Source organism: Hippocampus zosterae, chromosome 16, assembly GCF_025434085.1.
Source record: "Hippocampus zosterae strain Florida chromosome 16, ASM2543408v3, whole genome shotgun sequence".
In the NCBI taxonomy this organism is placed as follows: Eukaryota; Metazoa; Chordata; class Actinopteri; order Syngnathiformes; family Syngnathidae; genus Hippocampus; species Hippocampus zosterae.
The window spans coordinates 5,253,164-5,270,907 of NC_067466.1; the positions used below are offsets into that span (position 1 = coordinate 5,253,164).

At 42.0% G+C, this 17,744-nt stretch overlaps 1 protein-coding gene across 2 annotated transcripts in view; it reads left to right on the forward strand.

Annotated features, from left to right (window-relative positions):
- Positions 1-14,283, forward strand: part of nova1 (NOVA alternative splicing regulator 1) — a 41,749-nt gene extending 27,466 nt beyond the window's left edge. For both annotated transcript variants that reach the window (XM_052046263.1, XM_052046264.1), the window contains exons 3-4: positions 5,657-5,823; positions 6,978-14,283. In XM_052046263.1, coding sequence (XP_051902223.1) covers positions 5,657-5,823; positions 6,978-7,997 — 1,187 coding nt within the window. In that variant the 3' untranslated portion in view covers positions 7,998-14,283. The remainder of the gene's footprint in view (positions 1-5,656; positions 5,824-6,977) is intronic.
- The last annotated feature ends 3,461 nt before the right edge of the window (positions 14,284-17,744 follow it).

Sequence of the window (17,744 nt, forward strand, 5' to 3'; positions counted from 1 at the left end):
CTTTTATTTTAATTTGTGGTGAAAGCAGGTTTGTAAATTAATGACTTTTATGTTTGATTACGGCACGACTTGACATTCCTTATTGTGCTTTGACAGTCTGAGTGGACATCATCTATTTGATCTACACTTGAGACAGTATTACATGCTTGTCAGTGAGATCTTCAGCAACTAAGAAAAAAAATTACATTTTGTTCATCCACAATCTAGATGAAAGACATTTTAAGTCACTGGTATCTTTGACAAAACTGAGGGAATGAAAAGTCTACTCCCAGGAACATTTCTGTAGCCGTGCCAACAAAAGGATGTGTCTGCAACTCTAAACGTGATCGTATTGTCTTAAAAAGATATAGCTAAATTGATCACAGAGAGCAAGACTGGAATCAAAATCTGAGTAATCTAGGTGGTGAAATCTACCGTATTTTCTGCACTATAAGGTGCTCTGGAATATAAGGCCACCTTCAATTAATGCCTATTTTAAAACTGTTTGCATTGCATCAATGTGCATAGAATCGAAGTGACAATAGTGGATGTGGTTGTGTTATGGATCCCCTAGATGGGGCCATGCTAAAGGGAATACAATACAATGCAATACAGCATTACTTATATAGAGCCTTCACAAGCTTTAACAACGCGCTTTTTTACAGAACATTTAAAATACTCCATCCAATAAATCAGAATATTGATCCATATGTAGCTCCCTCGGGATGTAGCATGGAGCACGACACAAAATCAATAAAAATACAGGATTTATTCTATGGCAAAAATATAAATGACATTACAAAACAGTGAATGAAAGACAAAAGTTATCAAGACAATGACTGGAACACCATATATAAGGCACATCGGATTATAGGGCGCACTGTCGGCTTTTGAGAAAATGGAATGCTTTTAGGTGCGCCTTACCATGCGTAAAATACTGCAAAAGAATAATTGTGCAGTGCATTGGCAGTTGCATGTCTTGAAGGCATCTTCATCCATGATCACATTCGAAGCTGAACTCTGCATTCGTTTAGATGATCACAGCGGCTTAGCAGTTGCAGTATTGCTCTGCAACAAACTTGCAAGTATCATCACTACAAGTTACTCTAGCAATTGAATGATTGTTTTGTTTTGTTTTTTTTGCTTGCTTGTTTTTTTTTTTTGATTTTGCGCCAACAGGCAAAAAGGTGATTATGTCTGTAACACACAAATGTTTTAATATTCATGCCCAGTGAAGTGAAACCTGTGTAGTTTGACGATTAGTGTTTCATTTATGTATGTGGCATAGCTTCTCCCAACTAATGGAACCCAAGGAAAATAACTGACGCTGATTAATAGGACATTACACCCGCTGTTTATTGAACAGCACACCCTGGATTTTGCATTTCTTTGAACATGGCTACAAAGCATAAAACGGTGATTTGTGCACGTTACCGTTTGGAAATACAGTATTTATTGTAATGAAGAATTTATGAGTTGACATAAAAGCACATATTAGGTTAAAAGCCTGTGCTGGCATGCCTTCCTTCTGTCACTTTGTCACTTCAAAAATGACCAGCAGGTGCAAGAACACCAACTGTGTGTCTCTGTGGTCCAAAACGCTTGAGGCGTTTCATTTGCTGCCTGCTCGTTTACTTCTCTGCATGCCTTGTGCTTGGATGAATGCATAAATTGGTTCCTTGATAAAAGAGGGTTTATTCGGACCATGATATTAAATACAACCAAGACTAAAATAATGTAAACATATGCAACTAATCTCTGTAAAAACAGAGATGAGACTCAGATTGAAATTACCGGTATATTGCATTTAAAACCAAATGAAATCATCCAGCTCCTCCAATTTCCACGCCAGTGACACAATTAGTGCATTCAAATTTGCCTCATTTGTCAGAATTTTCAATAAAACTTTCATTATTGCGGCCCAGTGGTCGACTGATTAGCGTATTGGCCTCACAGTGCAAAGGTGCAACGTTCAATTCCGGATCCGGCCTTCCTATGTGCAGTTTGCATGTTCTCCCTGGGCTTGCGTGAGTTTTCTCCGGGTACTCCTGATTCCTCCCACATTCCAAAAACATGCGCGGCAGGTTAACGGAACAATCTAAATTGGCCCGAGGTGCGGGTGTGAATGGGGATGGTTGTTCGTCTATGTGTGCCCTGCGATTGGCAGGGTAACCCCCGCCTACAGCCCGAAGACAGCTGGGATAGGCTCCAGCGCGCCGCGTGACCCTTGTGAGAATAAAGAATGAAAATGGATGGCTGGACCTTCATTATTTTTGGCCTTCCCTCATCAAACCATTTTCAAGGCTCGAGATTCATACACAAGTTGATGCCATGTTGTTTTGTACTAGGAAGTAACCAATTGATGAGATGGGGGAACTCGGTGTAGAATGTAATGTGTTAAAATGACTCCATCGCAATACACTGTAGAATGGTACCTCTACTTATGAAAGTAATTGGTTCTGGAAGAAATTTCTTAACTAGAAAATGTTGTAGGTAGAGACGCGTTTTCCATGTAAATGCTGTAATCCAATCCAAGCCCCTCCAAAATTCAGACATAAACGGTTTCGAAAGCATAAAAATGCATTCAAAACAAATGCATGTTACAATTGGATTCTTGCACAATAAATGAGAGTTGTGCATAATGTAACAAAACAAAGAACAAAGAATAAAGAATAAAAATTATGGTCATTAGCTTTTAACTGCGTCCTCATCGTTTTTTGCCCGCTTTAGTTCATGTTCTCTCTCTGACGGTTTTTGCCTGGCGTTTTGTAAAGAACTGATCCAAGGATGTTTGGCTATAGGGATGAATGACGAGGATGCTGCAGACACGGATCTATCTATCTACACACATAAACACATACGGTCGAGGTCCCTCTTAACTAATAGGATGCCAGGATGATGCTCGGTAATAGCCAATGGCAGAGCAGCCATAAGAATGTTGCGTTCAGGAAACTCAGAGCTGTGAGTCTCAGTACAGACTTTTTACCTTTCGTATCTTTAAATGTATTTCGTAACTAGGGGCAATATTTTCCTGATGAGGCATTTTGTAACTTGAAAATTTTATATGAAGAGACGTTCGTAAGTAAAGGTACCACTGTATACGTTTTTGTAGTGACAATTGACCAGCCATAATTTTTCTCCAGCTTAAAGAACCTGCCTCCTTTATGTTTCCATACTCTACATAGGTTTATACAACATACATGTTGTCAGAGTACTGGACTGTGCATTTTTGAAACCTGATTGCAAAATTCCCAAAATATCTGCAAATGTGCTTTAGCTGCACACAGAACCTCGGTCCTGCCACGGCAAAGTAGATAATCCTATAAAATAGCAGGGTGGGTGAGCCGATAACTAGTTCTTTGGGAGGAAACTGTTATTATACTGACTTGGAGTCTGCTGGTTTGACTCCAACTCACAAACATTCATGCTTATAATGCTTTCCACTAACATACCGGACAATAACTTGACAACAAAGTTACTGTGTTTGCTTTCAAAATCATTTAAGGTTTAACCCTTTCAGGGACTGCGGTTATTACAGTGGACATCCTATCGTGTTACAGGTTAGAATTATTGGTACATGCAAGGGTTAAAATAAGGTCTGGCCTTTTTTTTCAAGCCCAGAGTGGCGAGCAACATAAATCTGTGCATAGGTCTATTTGAACGGTTGTTAATAATTTTGCCAATGCGTGCAAGGTGGCGGATGAACAGTGTTTGGCACGTCGATCTGTCAGTCAGTCCAGGCCAGTCCATCTGAGACGTCATGAACGTGCTTACTGGGTACTACATCACACGCAATCACTGCTAAAGCAGACACACAACCTCCTCCAAAAAAGTATATCATATCTATATTGTTTTTATTGCTCTTATTCACACCTAATTGCCCTTAGGTGTGATTGTGATCATGAATGGTTGTTTGTCAATACCGTATGTCAAAAAGTCAAAAGTCAGCTGGGATCAGTACCAGATGACTTGTCATCCTGGGGGATAAATATAGAAAAAGGATATAAGGACATGAAGTCACATTCCAAGCACTTTGAAATGGGGAACATTTAAACTATTATGTGAGACCACAATCTGACGGGAAAAAAAGTATTGTGGTAGTAAATTAATTCAAGTGTAGCTAAGAAAAAAAACAGCCATTGCTATTCTCAACATCCTGACAATAAGGGTGAGTGAATGTTTACGGTACTTTTGATCTGGTTTTACTTTTTAGACCCAAGGTAGGTCGATCTCTGGGAAAGTGATGCTGTCCCAGAGATGTTCTAAAAGGGGCGATAGCAAACTAGCACTTTTCCCGAGTGTAAAGGCTGCCTGACATATGCCGGTGATATTTGTTCTTCAGTAACAGAACATTCTCCAGACGGGTCTTGTACACTGTTGGTATTTTGGATTTAATTTTACTTCTGTGAAACGTAGCACACATTTTGTATTCATTACATTATGTTTCCACTGTTGGGGAGGGAAAAAAAGCCACACTTAAATCTTGCTACTTTACCATGTTGTCTCATTCGCACTCACTTTTGCATCCAAAGATGGGCTTGAGGGAGCGGTGTGACTTTGCTCATCATTTGTAACTCATATGCACTCACATTATGATGACGAAGGGCAATTATGGGTTCGAATCACACTCAGTGACCTTCAGACTTCAGAGAATCTGGGGTTTGTGCCAGTTATTCTGCTCGACAAACACTCTACCACCTCACCCATCATAGAACACAGTTGGGGGGGGGGGGGGGGCGCTCAGATATGGGCTTCGGAGCCAGATCCTTCTTTATTTGAAAAATACGTCAAAGATGATTTGAGTCGTTACGAAACCAGTTGTTTACACAAAAGCCAAAACTGTTTAAAGTTCCATGCCAATTCTCCCAGCTGATTCCATTCAAATATTACAGCTGTAGTAAGAGCCCACTGACATGAAGCATGTCCTCATCAGACATATGTTCCAAAGGGAGGGTTGAAAGTAGGCCAGGTTTCATGCTCCTACTTCCTCTTCTTTTTTTTAACATGTCACTTTGCTTCAACGTTTACTTTCCAATTTGCTTGTGGTGAATGGCAATTTGCAGGCAATTTTTGTACATGGACTATTATTATGCACATTACTACCAACACCAGAACTGCAGTGGAATTGGCATTGCCCAACCCGTAAGGATCTTTCAAAAATATTTTTCATGTAGGCAGGTTTAGAATTATTCATCCTTGGAGGTGCAATGCAATCTACCCACTACGATTTTTGACGGGCAATAAAATTGAGAGAGCAAGACAGGAAAGTCCACACAAAAGGGTGAGTGTTTTTTTTTTTTAATTGAGTGTGACGATGTAGGTGTCAAAAGAACCCCCAGAGGTTGTTGAGCCTCTTAGAACTGCAAGGCAAGTGAGATTCAATGTTAGTGTGGTGAAAGAGTTACATCACTGAAGAGGAATCCTTCCCCCCCTCTGCCCCCTGTGGCTCACTAACCAAGCGCGGTTCTTTCTTTCAGCTGTTTCTCTGTTGATTGTATAAATGGGGGAAGGAAGCAATAGCTCGGTAATTGGGTCACTTTGCAGAATGTCAAGGAACAGTTTTCATTGCCAAGAAGTCTTCATATGAATGTAGATCTAGCCAAATCCCATTTATCCATTCCAAGCGTATTAAAGTAACCCGATCGCTTGTGTTTGTCTTCTTCTTCTGTCATCACAGGAACAACAGAGCGCGTCTGCCTGATACAGGGTACTGTTGAAGCCCTCAATGGTGTCCACAACTTCATCGCAGAGAAAGTCCGAGAGATGCCCCAGAGTGCTCAGAAGCCAGAACCTGTCAGCATACTGCAGCCACAGACCACGGTCAACCCTGACCGTATCAAGCAGGTGCGTTCCTGTGGGGAAAAGACAGTTTTGGTGTATAATAATAATGGCGAAGACATCTGTGTCACATGATCTCCTGTTTAACCCTTTCCTGCACCCTCTAAACTGATAATAATATGATCAGCTGTCCACTGTAGTGGCTGCTGTCCCCGAAAGGGTTAAAACCAAAATGAAAATATCTCATACTTTTGCCGATGACGTACTGTAGATCAGGGGTGTCAAATTCATTTTTGTTGCGGGCCACATCGTAGTTAGGGTTTCCTTCGGAGGGCCATTCTGACTGACGTTCACAGTGTGAAGTCAAATAAACGTATGGTTGTCTCAGATTCCAAACACGCAACAAATCAATGAAAGACTAGTTTTGAAACTGGGGACCAGTTATAATCTTAATTTGTTTAAAAATGTTTTCTAATGTTAAATATATTTTAAAAGAGGGATTGGAAGGAACAAATTCTTGCAATAGCTCAGCATTTTCAAAAGTAATAAAATATAAAAAAATATGGCATTTGACGCACATCATTTGCATCGGCAGGCCACATAGAAGGATGTGGGGCGCCAGATCTGGCCCTCAGGCCTTGAGTTTGACACAGTCCTGTAGATGAAACCAGAATCTGCAAGTATTAATTGGTGGATGGGCCCATTCTGACCCAATCATTGAAATTGATCTCAACATGACTTTGCACCCCCCATGGTGTAGAAAAAGAAAAAGAGTCTGGGTCATGAACTATACTGGAGCCAGCCACGAGGGGCCAATTGAGATATTTTTGTTTGGCCTTCGGGAGAGTCGTCACATCGTCCATCACTGTGTCGACTCAAGTTGTGTTGTGTGTGTGGTCTCTATGTGGTCGGCACAATTCACTTCTAGGACACCGCGTATATTGGTTACCACTGTTAGTCATTCTCGGGGCCATGACCCACAGGCTGGCAAGGTCAGGAAAAAGTGAGGGTATGCGGTTATTTTTACCTCCAGTTTTTCATAGCAAGACAGAGCCATGTGACAGCTGTAGCTTAAACCCCGAGGATTAACAAATGGCTGAGTAAAGCAGGCGCTGGCATGGCTCCAACTCAGTCAGAGCTGTCCCTCCTTCTGTTTTATGCTGTTAAAAGGTCCTCTTGTTCATTTGCTGCTACTTTATATCATGTATATTTTTCTGCAGGCCAAACTGATTGTGCCCAACAGCACCGCTGGTCTGATTATTGGCAAGGGAGGAGCCACAGTGAAAGCAGTGATGGAGCAGTCAGGTGCTTGGGTGCAGCTCTCCCAGAAACCGGAGGGCATCAACCTGCAGGAGCGAGTGGTAACAATCAGTGGTGAGCCCGAGCAGAACCGTAAGGCAGTGGAAATCATAGTTCAAAAAATCCAGGAGGACCCTCAGAGCAGCAGCTGCCTCAACATCAGTTATTCAAACGTCTCCGGCCCAGTTGCTAACTCCAACCCCACCGGATCCCCCTACGCCAACACGGCCGAGGTGCTGCCTAATGCGGCTGCGGCGGCTGCCACTGCCTCCAGCCTTCTGGGCCAGGCGGGCTTGACAGGAATGGGTGCCTTCCCTGCTGCCATGTCTAGCTTCTCTGGCAACGACCTCCTGGCCATCACGTCAGCCCTCAACACGCTGGCCAGCTATGGCTACAATACCAACACCTTGGGCCTGGGCCTTAACCCCGCAGCAGCCTCTGGTGTCCTTGCCGCAGTAGCGGCGAGTGCCAACCCGGCGGCCGCCGCCGCAGCTAACCTCTTAGCCTCCTATGCTAGCGACGCCTCCAGCAGTGCTGGCCACCCGGCGACGGGGCTTGGCGGCTTCTCCCTCGGTTCTCTCGCAGCTGCTACAGGTGCTTCCAATGGTTACCTAAACGCTTCATCTCCACTGATGGCCTCCTCCCTATTAGCAACAGAGAAGCTCGCTGACGGAGCCAAGGACGTGGTTGAAATTGCCGTACCCGAGAATCTGGTTGGTGCAATTTTGGGAAAAGGAGGAAAAACGCTGGTGGAGTACCAGGAGCTAACAGGAGCCCGCATCCAGATCTCCAAAAAGGGGGAGTTCATTCCTGGTACTCGGAACCGTAAAGTCACCATAACAGGGTCGCCAGCAGCTACACAAGCAGCGCAGTATCTTATCAGCCAGCGGATCACCTATGAGCAGGGCGTGCGTGCTACCAATCCGCAAAAAGTGGGTTAAGAGGAAAAGAGAGAAAGAAAGGAAGGAAAGGAAAAGATGAGGACAGAGCTAGAGGGGAATTCTAGAGTGTCACAATGAGGAAGAAATAGAAACGTCCAAATATTTCTTTAATATTTCCGAATCAAATGAGAGGATCAAACAGGAGGAGGAGAGGGGGGAGACACCGAAGACAAGTGTGTGTGATTTTTTTTTTTAATATGTTTTAGGACTGATGTGGTCCCTGATGTTTTTTAAAAGTTTGTGTCGAGTCCTTTCTGATGATGGTGATCAGAGTAAGCTGAACTGGTCCACTGCCAAGCTGAAGATTCAAGGGTGAGGCGTATGGTTTCACCTTCCTCTGAAACCTCATTGCTGATTTACTTTCCTTTGAGTTTTTTTTTTTAATCTTGTTTCAATGGTTTTGATGTCAGTTGCAGACCTCAGCTCCCGGTGAGTTGAATGTGTCCAGTGAAGTTCGAGCCAACTAATGGGGCTGTTTCACAAATTTTTCTCTTTGTATACATTGCAGAAAGCACTGTTTATGGGCGATGGGCGGAGCCATTTAACAACAAGCACCTGAGGCCACCTCAGTTTACGGGAAGCAAATAATTTACTTAATACCTACGTTGGCGTTGGTTGAAACCTTATATTGGAATTGAAATTTCAAAGATTTTTTTTTTTTACCTCCGTTATTTATGACTATGATCGGATTCAATTTAAAAATATATATATTCAAACCTGTGAATGCAGGTTGATCTGAATGTAACAAAAAAAAACATATTTGCCTATTGATATTTTTTATTTACCAGGGATCAAATGTTTTGCAGTGAAAGAAATGTACAAGTCAAGCCCCAGTCTGAACTTCACAGGTGCAGTCTGCGAGTATAGTTCAGGGGCTCAATAATCCACGTGAGAGGACAGAGGAGACACACAGGAATGTATCAATATATTGAACACGAAAACACATAGCGAACACTCCCATAAATGCACAAACATTGAAATACAGTCGATCCAGTCATGGCAACAAACACCCCGAAGTAGGTTCTTGTTTAACCCTTTATTGGTGCTACCGGTAGCGAAATGACAGTACGTTCCCGATTATGACCCGCTCCCGCTTGGCTGATTTATGGCCCAGCCGTGAGTAGCTCAGAAGATGCGAGACATGCCGTAACGCGATGAGAAGCGTTGGCGTCAGTTTTGCGATCCAGTCTTAATGTCTCAGGCCTATCCGGTGTCCTCTTCTCAAAATTGGCTGCGGCCAAAATATGGCTGACGGCGGTTTGCCTTATTGTCATATGCGCATCTCTCAAGAATGAACGGATATATCCGACTCGCGCTCAAGTTGGAAGCCGCATGTCCCCTGTTCAGTGCGAAAGGAACCAAAAGCACTACCAAACAGCATTTTGATCAGAATGCTGTCCCGATCGTTTATCTGTGAACAAACAAACGATTGCCTTTACGACAAGGGTACCAAATATTCTTCAGAGGCATCCTCGAATGAAAGGAAAGTAGAGCGACACTTGAAAAGAAGGCTCGGTCACAGTTTTCCGTGTGAGCCATCTTTCTCAATTTGCATCCAAACGATTTTTTCAGTTCATCCGGGCCGCCTTTTATCGCTCCCAAAACGCCTGACTCGCCACTAACTTTTGGGCGGATATGTAATGAAACCTAAATATTTTGGAATCGCTGTCTTTCGTGGATATTAGTGAATCGAAAGTGGGGGGGCCAACTATTTAGAGCATTTCTAAGCACTAAAAGTACCTTGGCCTCCCTCTGCGCTGCTAGCCATTGTGTTCATCTTGAGTACTCTTGGTCGAGGAAGACTGCACTGTGAGACATTAAGAACACAATGTGAAGCTTGCCTGTCACTTCTGGGATGCGTGTGAGTGTGTGAGTGCGTATTTTCACGTGCACATCTATCTTCCACAGACAAGAGATGGCAACACTGACCAAGCGGGACTATCTCCATAAAAGCATTTATCTTCCAAATGTGTCATGAAGACCGTCAGCACAAGCACATTTGCTCTTAAAATTCGAGGACGCGTTGTCATCGGCACACGTATGTGTTTCTTCTCCCAAATTATGTCACATCTGAAACATGCACACACATGCACACACACACACACACCCTCCATTAGGGCATCTTCCAATCGTCCCCTTTGATCGAAATGACTATGATCAGCTGCGTGGCCACACCGCCGTGAGAGGTTTGTCCACACAGCTGAGTCGTATACAAGAAAGAACAAAACCTTGGACCCCCGAGTGTTGTCCCTCCACTTTTTCACAGTAATTCATAGCATTTCCCGAAAGCCAATTGGATTGTCTGTGTGAATATTTTCTTTGTCCATTGCCACAGTGAGGCCTCTCTTTTTCCTGGATGACTCCAAAGTCCTTCAGTACCAATCTGGCTACATGTGAAATTATTGAGTAGAATGTTGTACTGCCCGGTGTTTTAGCCTATCGTGAAATACAAGCACAAAACAGGGGGGGTTGGCAACGCAACTGGACTGCTTCATTGCAGGGAGCTATTTTTCAAACCTCTGGGCAAAACAGTGCCAAATACTACTTTCTCTATCTCTCTCTCTGCACCTCAGTAACTTTCCTCTTTCACTCAACATTTTATCCCCCAAACCTCCCCCCGCCCTGCATGTCGCCGTTTGTCATCATTCTTAGGTTGCACCTGTGACCGAATAGCTCTCTGTGCTTTATCCTCCTGTACAGTACACTGTGCTCTCTCTCTCTCTCTCTCTCTCTCTCTCTCTCTCTCTCTCCCTCTCTCCCTTTTCCTGTCTCGTCTTCTCATGAGCGGTGTTGGGTGTGCTGCTGGTGGGAGTTATGCACTAAGTCGAAGGGTAATAAAACTTCGTTTTACCAGGCTGCAGAGCTGAGAAAGGCTTAAAAATGCACAGAATACACCCGCCTCCAAAACTGTGACACCCACTCCTAGACCCAACCAGCAATTTTATTTCAATGTGTCCAATTCAGTCTAGAAACAAGAACGAGTCAGATTTGGGAAGAAAAGGGGGAAAAAAATGTGGGAAAAAATGACTTTTTTTCCCCCAGATGAGAGCAGATCTTGGTTAAGAATTCATGAATATTCATATGTCAGCCATTACATGTCACAGCCTCGTAACAAAACAAACAGAAGGCGCAAGTTATATCAAAAGCACGTTTTTGGGGAACTTGTTTGTGACCTCAAAGCCGAAACAATGACATCCTTTATGCATATCCTCTGATCTGAAAATGACGAGAATTCATTTCTGTGGAATACAATATGTCACGTCATATGATCTATATGTACATTATTGTAGCTATTCTAGTTTGTAGTCTAAATGCAGTCCAGCGTTGTCGATACAATGTGAACTATGTTATACTTGTGCGGATGATGAGAGTGCCAACTACGCCTGATTAAGATTAGCTTTGCGATTTGTTTGTGCATTATGATGACTCATCAACCGGTGGTGTCCATATTTCTGTCACGGATTATTTAGTTTGACAGTTAAGAAAATGTAAAGAATATTGGAAGCAATATAGTAGCATGTTGTCCTGTTTTTGTGTTTTATGTCCGTTGTATGAACCTTTGAAGTTACAAAAAATTTTTTGAATGAATAGGTTTACATGTACTACTTTTTTTTTTTTTGTAAATTATGAAGATGCTGCTATTTGATAAGTCGACTATACAAAAAAAAATATTTTAGTTGAAAAGATGTCTGGTCAGTTGATTAGAAACGTGCTCCTTATGATGCGGGGAGCATCCAATGAGGTGTACAAGATGCGACGCGGTATTGATCAGATCGTAAAAGTAATAATAGACTTCATAGTACAACCTGTGCCAAACTAGACCTCCCGCAGCTTTCTGAAATTGTAGGTGTGCGATCAATTGTTAGATATCATAGATACAATAACTTGTTTAGAAGTGCTGATCAAGTGCCAACCAAACGCTGTCTTTTTAAGTTGAGAAAAAGATAATCAAACACATGATGTAAGAAAACAAAAGGACAAAGAAACTGTCTGTGCATCGTTTTTATATCCCATAGGTACATAGAATAAGAGGAAAAAGATTGTGATTTTTTTTAATGGATCCATGTTGTTTTTACACGCCATGCATCCCTTGTGTGTTTGTTTGACCTGTGGCTTAAGTACTGCTGTTTATTTTTTTTCACAATGTCTCTTATTGGCCAGCATGGACTTTAAGCATTACATATGATAAGCATTCATAACATAGCCATTATTAACAATCAAAAATGTGTTGTGGAGTTAGGTGTTATCTTTTTGCACGTCTTCTAATGCATGGTATCAAGGACAATTTTTGGAGAAGAAAAAAAAAGAAAGAAAAAAAACCCAGTTCGGAAAAATTTACGAGGTGACTCGTACGTAACATTCAGAACATTGCATGTGGTCCAAAGTAGAGCACTTAAGTTTACTCGCCTCATGTTTCTAAAAGTTGTGTTTTTTCGTGTTGTGATTTGGAAAGGAGTTTGTTCTTGTCATGTTGGCCCAGAAAAAAAAACAGCACTGACACAGCACCCATATCTCAGATTAAAGTTGATATCTCCAGACATGTTTTATAGGTTCAGGAAAAAAGCAAAACAAGCAAACTTGAAACTGTAACCGGCTCCTTGTTTTGTCTTTTTTTTTTCAAGATATCAGACACACATAGAAAGTAGACACATTTATTTAACAAACGGGTTGAACCTCATATAACCTGTCACTTTTTTTTCATTGGTTCTGTCACAGCTTGAAAGCCTACTTCGAAAATCGATGAATGTAACCATTACTTTGTATTTTATTTTTACCAGTCTTTAATGTAAAAAACAAAAACAAAAAAAACTAACAAAAAACATCAGGGCAGGAATGTCACAAACATGTAGAGTTAATATCTATGTCAGATTTCAGCTATAGTCAGGTAGGCCTCTCACGGCCATTGTCATTAACCAGATACGTTTGACCCCAATATCGAATCCACTGTTAACATGATCTTGTTTGTTTGATGATGCATAATTGCACTTTACTGATTCTTCGATCATAGTAGGTGTGAAAATGAAGCAAACTGGTTTTTTTTTTGGTTTGTTTTTTTCCCCCCATTTTTTTGTTTTATTCTGATGTACTTTGTTATTTATTCATCCTGTCGGGCAAATGATGGAAAAGGGCTGGAGTATCCGACAAAAAAAAAAAATTGAGAAGTGAGCCCTGTTGTTTCTTCCTTCAAAAGCATTGTCCTCCACATTCCCTTCGGCAGAAGTTTGTACCAATCACTGAGACGCTTTGTTTTGAGCTAACATGCGAGAGAGACTACGAGGGAGCTACGCTTTTTTTTGTCTTTTTCTATCTATCCTTTTGTTGAGGGTGTCTTTAAAAATGAGAAAAACCACAAAATTTGTCGAGCCGGTTCTCTCTCTTGGGAGATAAAGGCACAAACGGAACACGTACAGTCAGGTGTGAGAGGCATAACCAGCACCAGCAAAATGATGATTCTCTCTGCGACCTCAACATGATTAAAAAAAAAAATGGAGGAAAACAATTTGATGGAGAACGCCGAAGTCCGAGTTCCATGAGTTATATTGGTGTGTCGGTTCTCTTAGGCTTCCAGCCCTCACGACTGTATCGCATTTCCTGCTCTATATCTGAATGCCAAAATGCATTACTGTCTCATTCCCCCCCCAAAAAAAAGTATATTCACTCCACATGTGTTCCGGACATTCGTTGGCCTCCAAAGGAGCCCTTTTCAACGAGAAGGCTATACGACGGCTAAACACGACGGACTGACTAAAGGCTGCTTTGCCCCAACTTACCAGCGCCTCTGTGTGTCAAACAGCCGACACGATATCACTGGTTTGCATTTCCGTTTGAAGAGCACCTAATACGGTGCTCGCCCTTTAAATGGCTTAAAAAAAGTATTTCTGACAACTTTCATCTGAGAAAAGAAGATTCTTGTCACTCAACCGTGGCCGTTTTTTTGGGGGGGGGGTTGTTTATTTTTTTTTTTGACCCTCGTAATCTCCCATGAACTTGGTTGACTTCTTCATCCCCCAAGAACTCACGTCCATGTTGGATATGTTTCAACATGTATCCTGTTAAACAAGTATAAATTGTGTTTCTTTTCTGATTCTTTGGCTAATGTGCAGGGTTGAACACTTGCTGAGGAAGTGTACACCGAAGGGAGCGTGCTGGTACATTACAACATGTTCATGACATTGTAATAAAATTTTTTCCTCTTTTTTGGGGGGGGGGTGTTTAAAACTTCAGTTTTACCTCAGTTACATCTCAGAGAAAAAATGGACTGACAGCATACACGCTAAAAAACAAATCAACTCAAGCAAAGTGATGTATTTTGATTGGGAACACTCCTTTCAATTGTCACAGGTAACAACCTGAAGGGCAAAATGAAGTCTGATTATATTCACATACATAAGGACAATGCCTTATAGTGCCATTGTGGAAAATGTGTGAACGATTTTTGTGCCCCCGCGACCCTAGTGAGGATCAAGCGGCTCGGAAGGTGATTTTTGTGCCAATTTTTTTTGGGTGGTAGGGTTAGAATGAGTGCCAAATAATTCTGCACTGAGCCAAAAGGCAGCAAGCCGAAAATAACTTAATGTTAGTTAGTTCACCGGAATGGATATTGGATTCATTCTTCTTGACATGCATCACCCTAATTTGAAAGACATTAGCGGGCACCATTGTTATGCTGCCAGTCTGTTTTCAAAACATCTCAGAAGCGGAATGTTTTTGAGATGATTAACTGTTGAAGACAAAGACAGCTATGAGGCGGGAGAGCGGGAAGATTTTCAAAAAGTGTCATTGTTACATGTGTTGATTTCGACATTACTCATCAATAGATTTAACGGTAATGACTATTTAATGTAACTGTAGTACTGTGTTTGTAAAAGAAATTCAGTGAGTTGTGTTTGATGACTCGTGGACTACCAGTGAAGTCAGCATTTCAGTGTTAATAATGAATTGTTTTTTAAAGATTATTTTTGCGACGGCAACAGAGTCATTATAAATGTTCATTTTAACATCACTTGTCTTGTTTCGTCGTTTTCTCCGCCTTGTCCTCTCAAGTCTGTCTGACGTACAACTGCAAACAAATACGTCTCATGAAATTGAAATGTGATTGATTTTGGGGAGTACTGCATTCGTATCATGGGTTGGAAAAGAAACTAATAAATCTGTGCAGACGATTCAAGCTGGTTCTAACAATTACATGTCAATTCAAATATCAGTCTGCCATGACTTTGACCAGATAGTGTCATTCCCTCCAGAAGGCCTGGCCTTGTTTGATACCCACCTAATGCACCCTAATTCCTCTCAGCTCACCTCCATAATTTATAGTGGGGTGTCATCACTTTTAAACACTGGACTGTAAATCAAGCTCAAACAGGCACTTTTCATCCAGCCTTCCTGTGTGGAGTTTACATGTTGTCCCTGTGCCTGCGTGGGTTTTCTGTGGGTATCCCGGTTTCCTCCCGCATGACAAAAACATGCATGGCAAGTTAATGGAGCACTTAGATGTAAGGGTTCGGATGGTTGTTCTTCTATGTGTGCCCTACAATTGGCTGGCTACCAGTTCAGGGTGTCCCCCGCCTACTCTCTGAAAACAGCTGGAACAGGCTGCAGCCCTTGTGAGGATAAGTGATTGAGAAAATCCGACACTCGCTACAAAACATGTCCTGCCTTTTGGGCACGTTTTTGCATGAAAAAGCCTTTCAAAATAGTATGCATCCATCCATCTACCCATTATCTGAACCGCTTTTCCTCACGAGGGTCATGGGCGTGCTCAAGCCTATCTCAGCCATCTTCAGGTAGTCGGCGGGGGACACCCTGAACTGGTCGTCAGCCAATCACAGGGCACACATAGACAAACAACCATCCCTGCTCACACTCACACTTATAGAGTGTTGCATTAACCTACCACGCATGTTTTTGGAATGTGGGAGGAAACAGTAGTACCCATAGAAAACCCATGCAGGCACGGGGGAAGAACATGCAAATCCACACAAGGAAGGCCGGACCCGGAATCGAACCTAGCATCTCTGCACTCAGTATGCTCACCAGTTGACCACCGTTAAAAATAGTAACAAGCCAAAATGTTATTAATGTCAATATCGCTAAAAATCACAACAGGTGTATTATTTTTTTCATTGGACATCCATTTCTATGCCATTCTGTCACCCTCCAGTCTCTCTGTATATCTGCTAAAAACTGCTGATGACACTCTGAGACACTAAACTCAGCTTGTATACCAATTCTAATTGAATACAATATATCTCCACACTCACACACACACACACACACGAATGGACGCACACACAATAGATATATATTTCAATTAACATTAAGGGGATTTTAAAAAAATGTCTGTATCACCACAAAACACAGCAATGGTAGTACCAACACTATTAAATTAAACACAAGAGGACACAGCCATACTACAGCTTAGAAAATTAGGTCATCTCGGAATTGTTCCGCAATGACAGATGCAATTGATTACAAACCAGTAAACGTTAAAAAATGAAATTTCCATCCATTCATATCGTACAGGTTTTCTTGTCAGGATGACTGGGGGAAGGGGGGGGGGGGCCTGGCGTTTTGCACACCTTCAACTGACCACCTGTCAATTGCAGGGCACATCGCCCATTTGCTCTCCCTGACTTATTATGTTGAAACTGCTGTTTTAAGATAAACCTACTGTAGTACGTTGCTTGAACCACCCCCGGGATGACTTATCCCATATATAGTATCTCTGCCACAAATAAATCAAATGTTTGGTCACATACTCACTGTATATTTCAATTCACTGATCACATCAAAATAAGTCTCCATAACATAGTACCGCTTTCATTATTTTCGTAAAGGCGACATGGAAAAATAAATCACCCGTTGAATAATGCACTATTTTTTCTCCCCCTGCCGCACGGAAAATATGTTTTTTTTTTCTGTACATCTCAATCTATCCGCCGTGCTCACTCCAGACTGAGCTGTGTTGTGAGTGCTCGCTGCGACATAAATCTAAACCCCATTTCATTCCTGCTTTGAGACAAGGTAGCAATGGGCTTGAATGATAAAACTGCGTTGTCAAGGAAACAGGTTGTTCTGAAGACTGCAAATATGTCGCACTGGGATGCTACGATACAATATTTCGACCTGCAGCCTCAATATCCCTGAAATGTTGAAGCTGTTCATTTCAATCCTTCAAAGTCACACAGGTAATTGCCGAAGGAATATTTGCATCCATAATTCAGAGACGTTTAAAGGAGCGGTCTGTCATCATGAAAATTATTGAAATCATACACTGCAAATCTCATTTGCGAAAGCAAACGGGTTAGCTTTAGAAAAACCTTGAGATGCCAGGAGCGATGTATTCAAATGATGAATGGGGAGAGAGACGGCTTCTTGAGAAGAGACACAGTCAGGCACCTTTTAACATGGCTCCTGATGTAACCATGGATACCTCTATTTCATGGATGGAGTCATTTTAGGTGGAGTGGGAATCTGACGGCTGGATACCCCTTTCTGCTGCGCACATCATACGCTATCAAATCTTCAGCAGCCTCGCTGAAATTCACAGATCCAAATATTTTATGAACGTTAGAATGCAGTTGATTATTTATGATGATTGAAAAAAAAACAAGGCATCATGTTGTTGTTGCATGTACTCCCCCATGTCTGCGTGGGTTTCTGCGGGTAGTCTTGGTTGCTCCCACGTTTTGAAGCATGCATAATAGGTTAATTAAAGACTCTCAATTGACCAGAGGTGTGAATGTG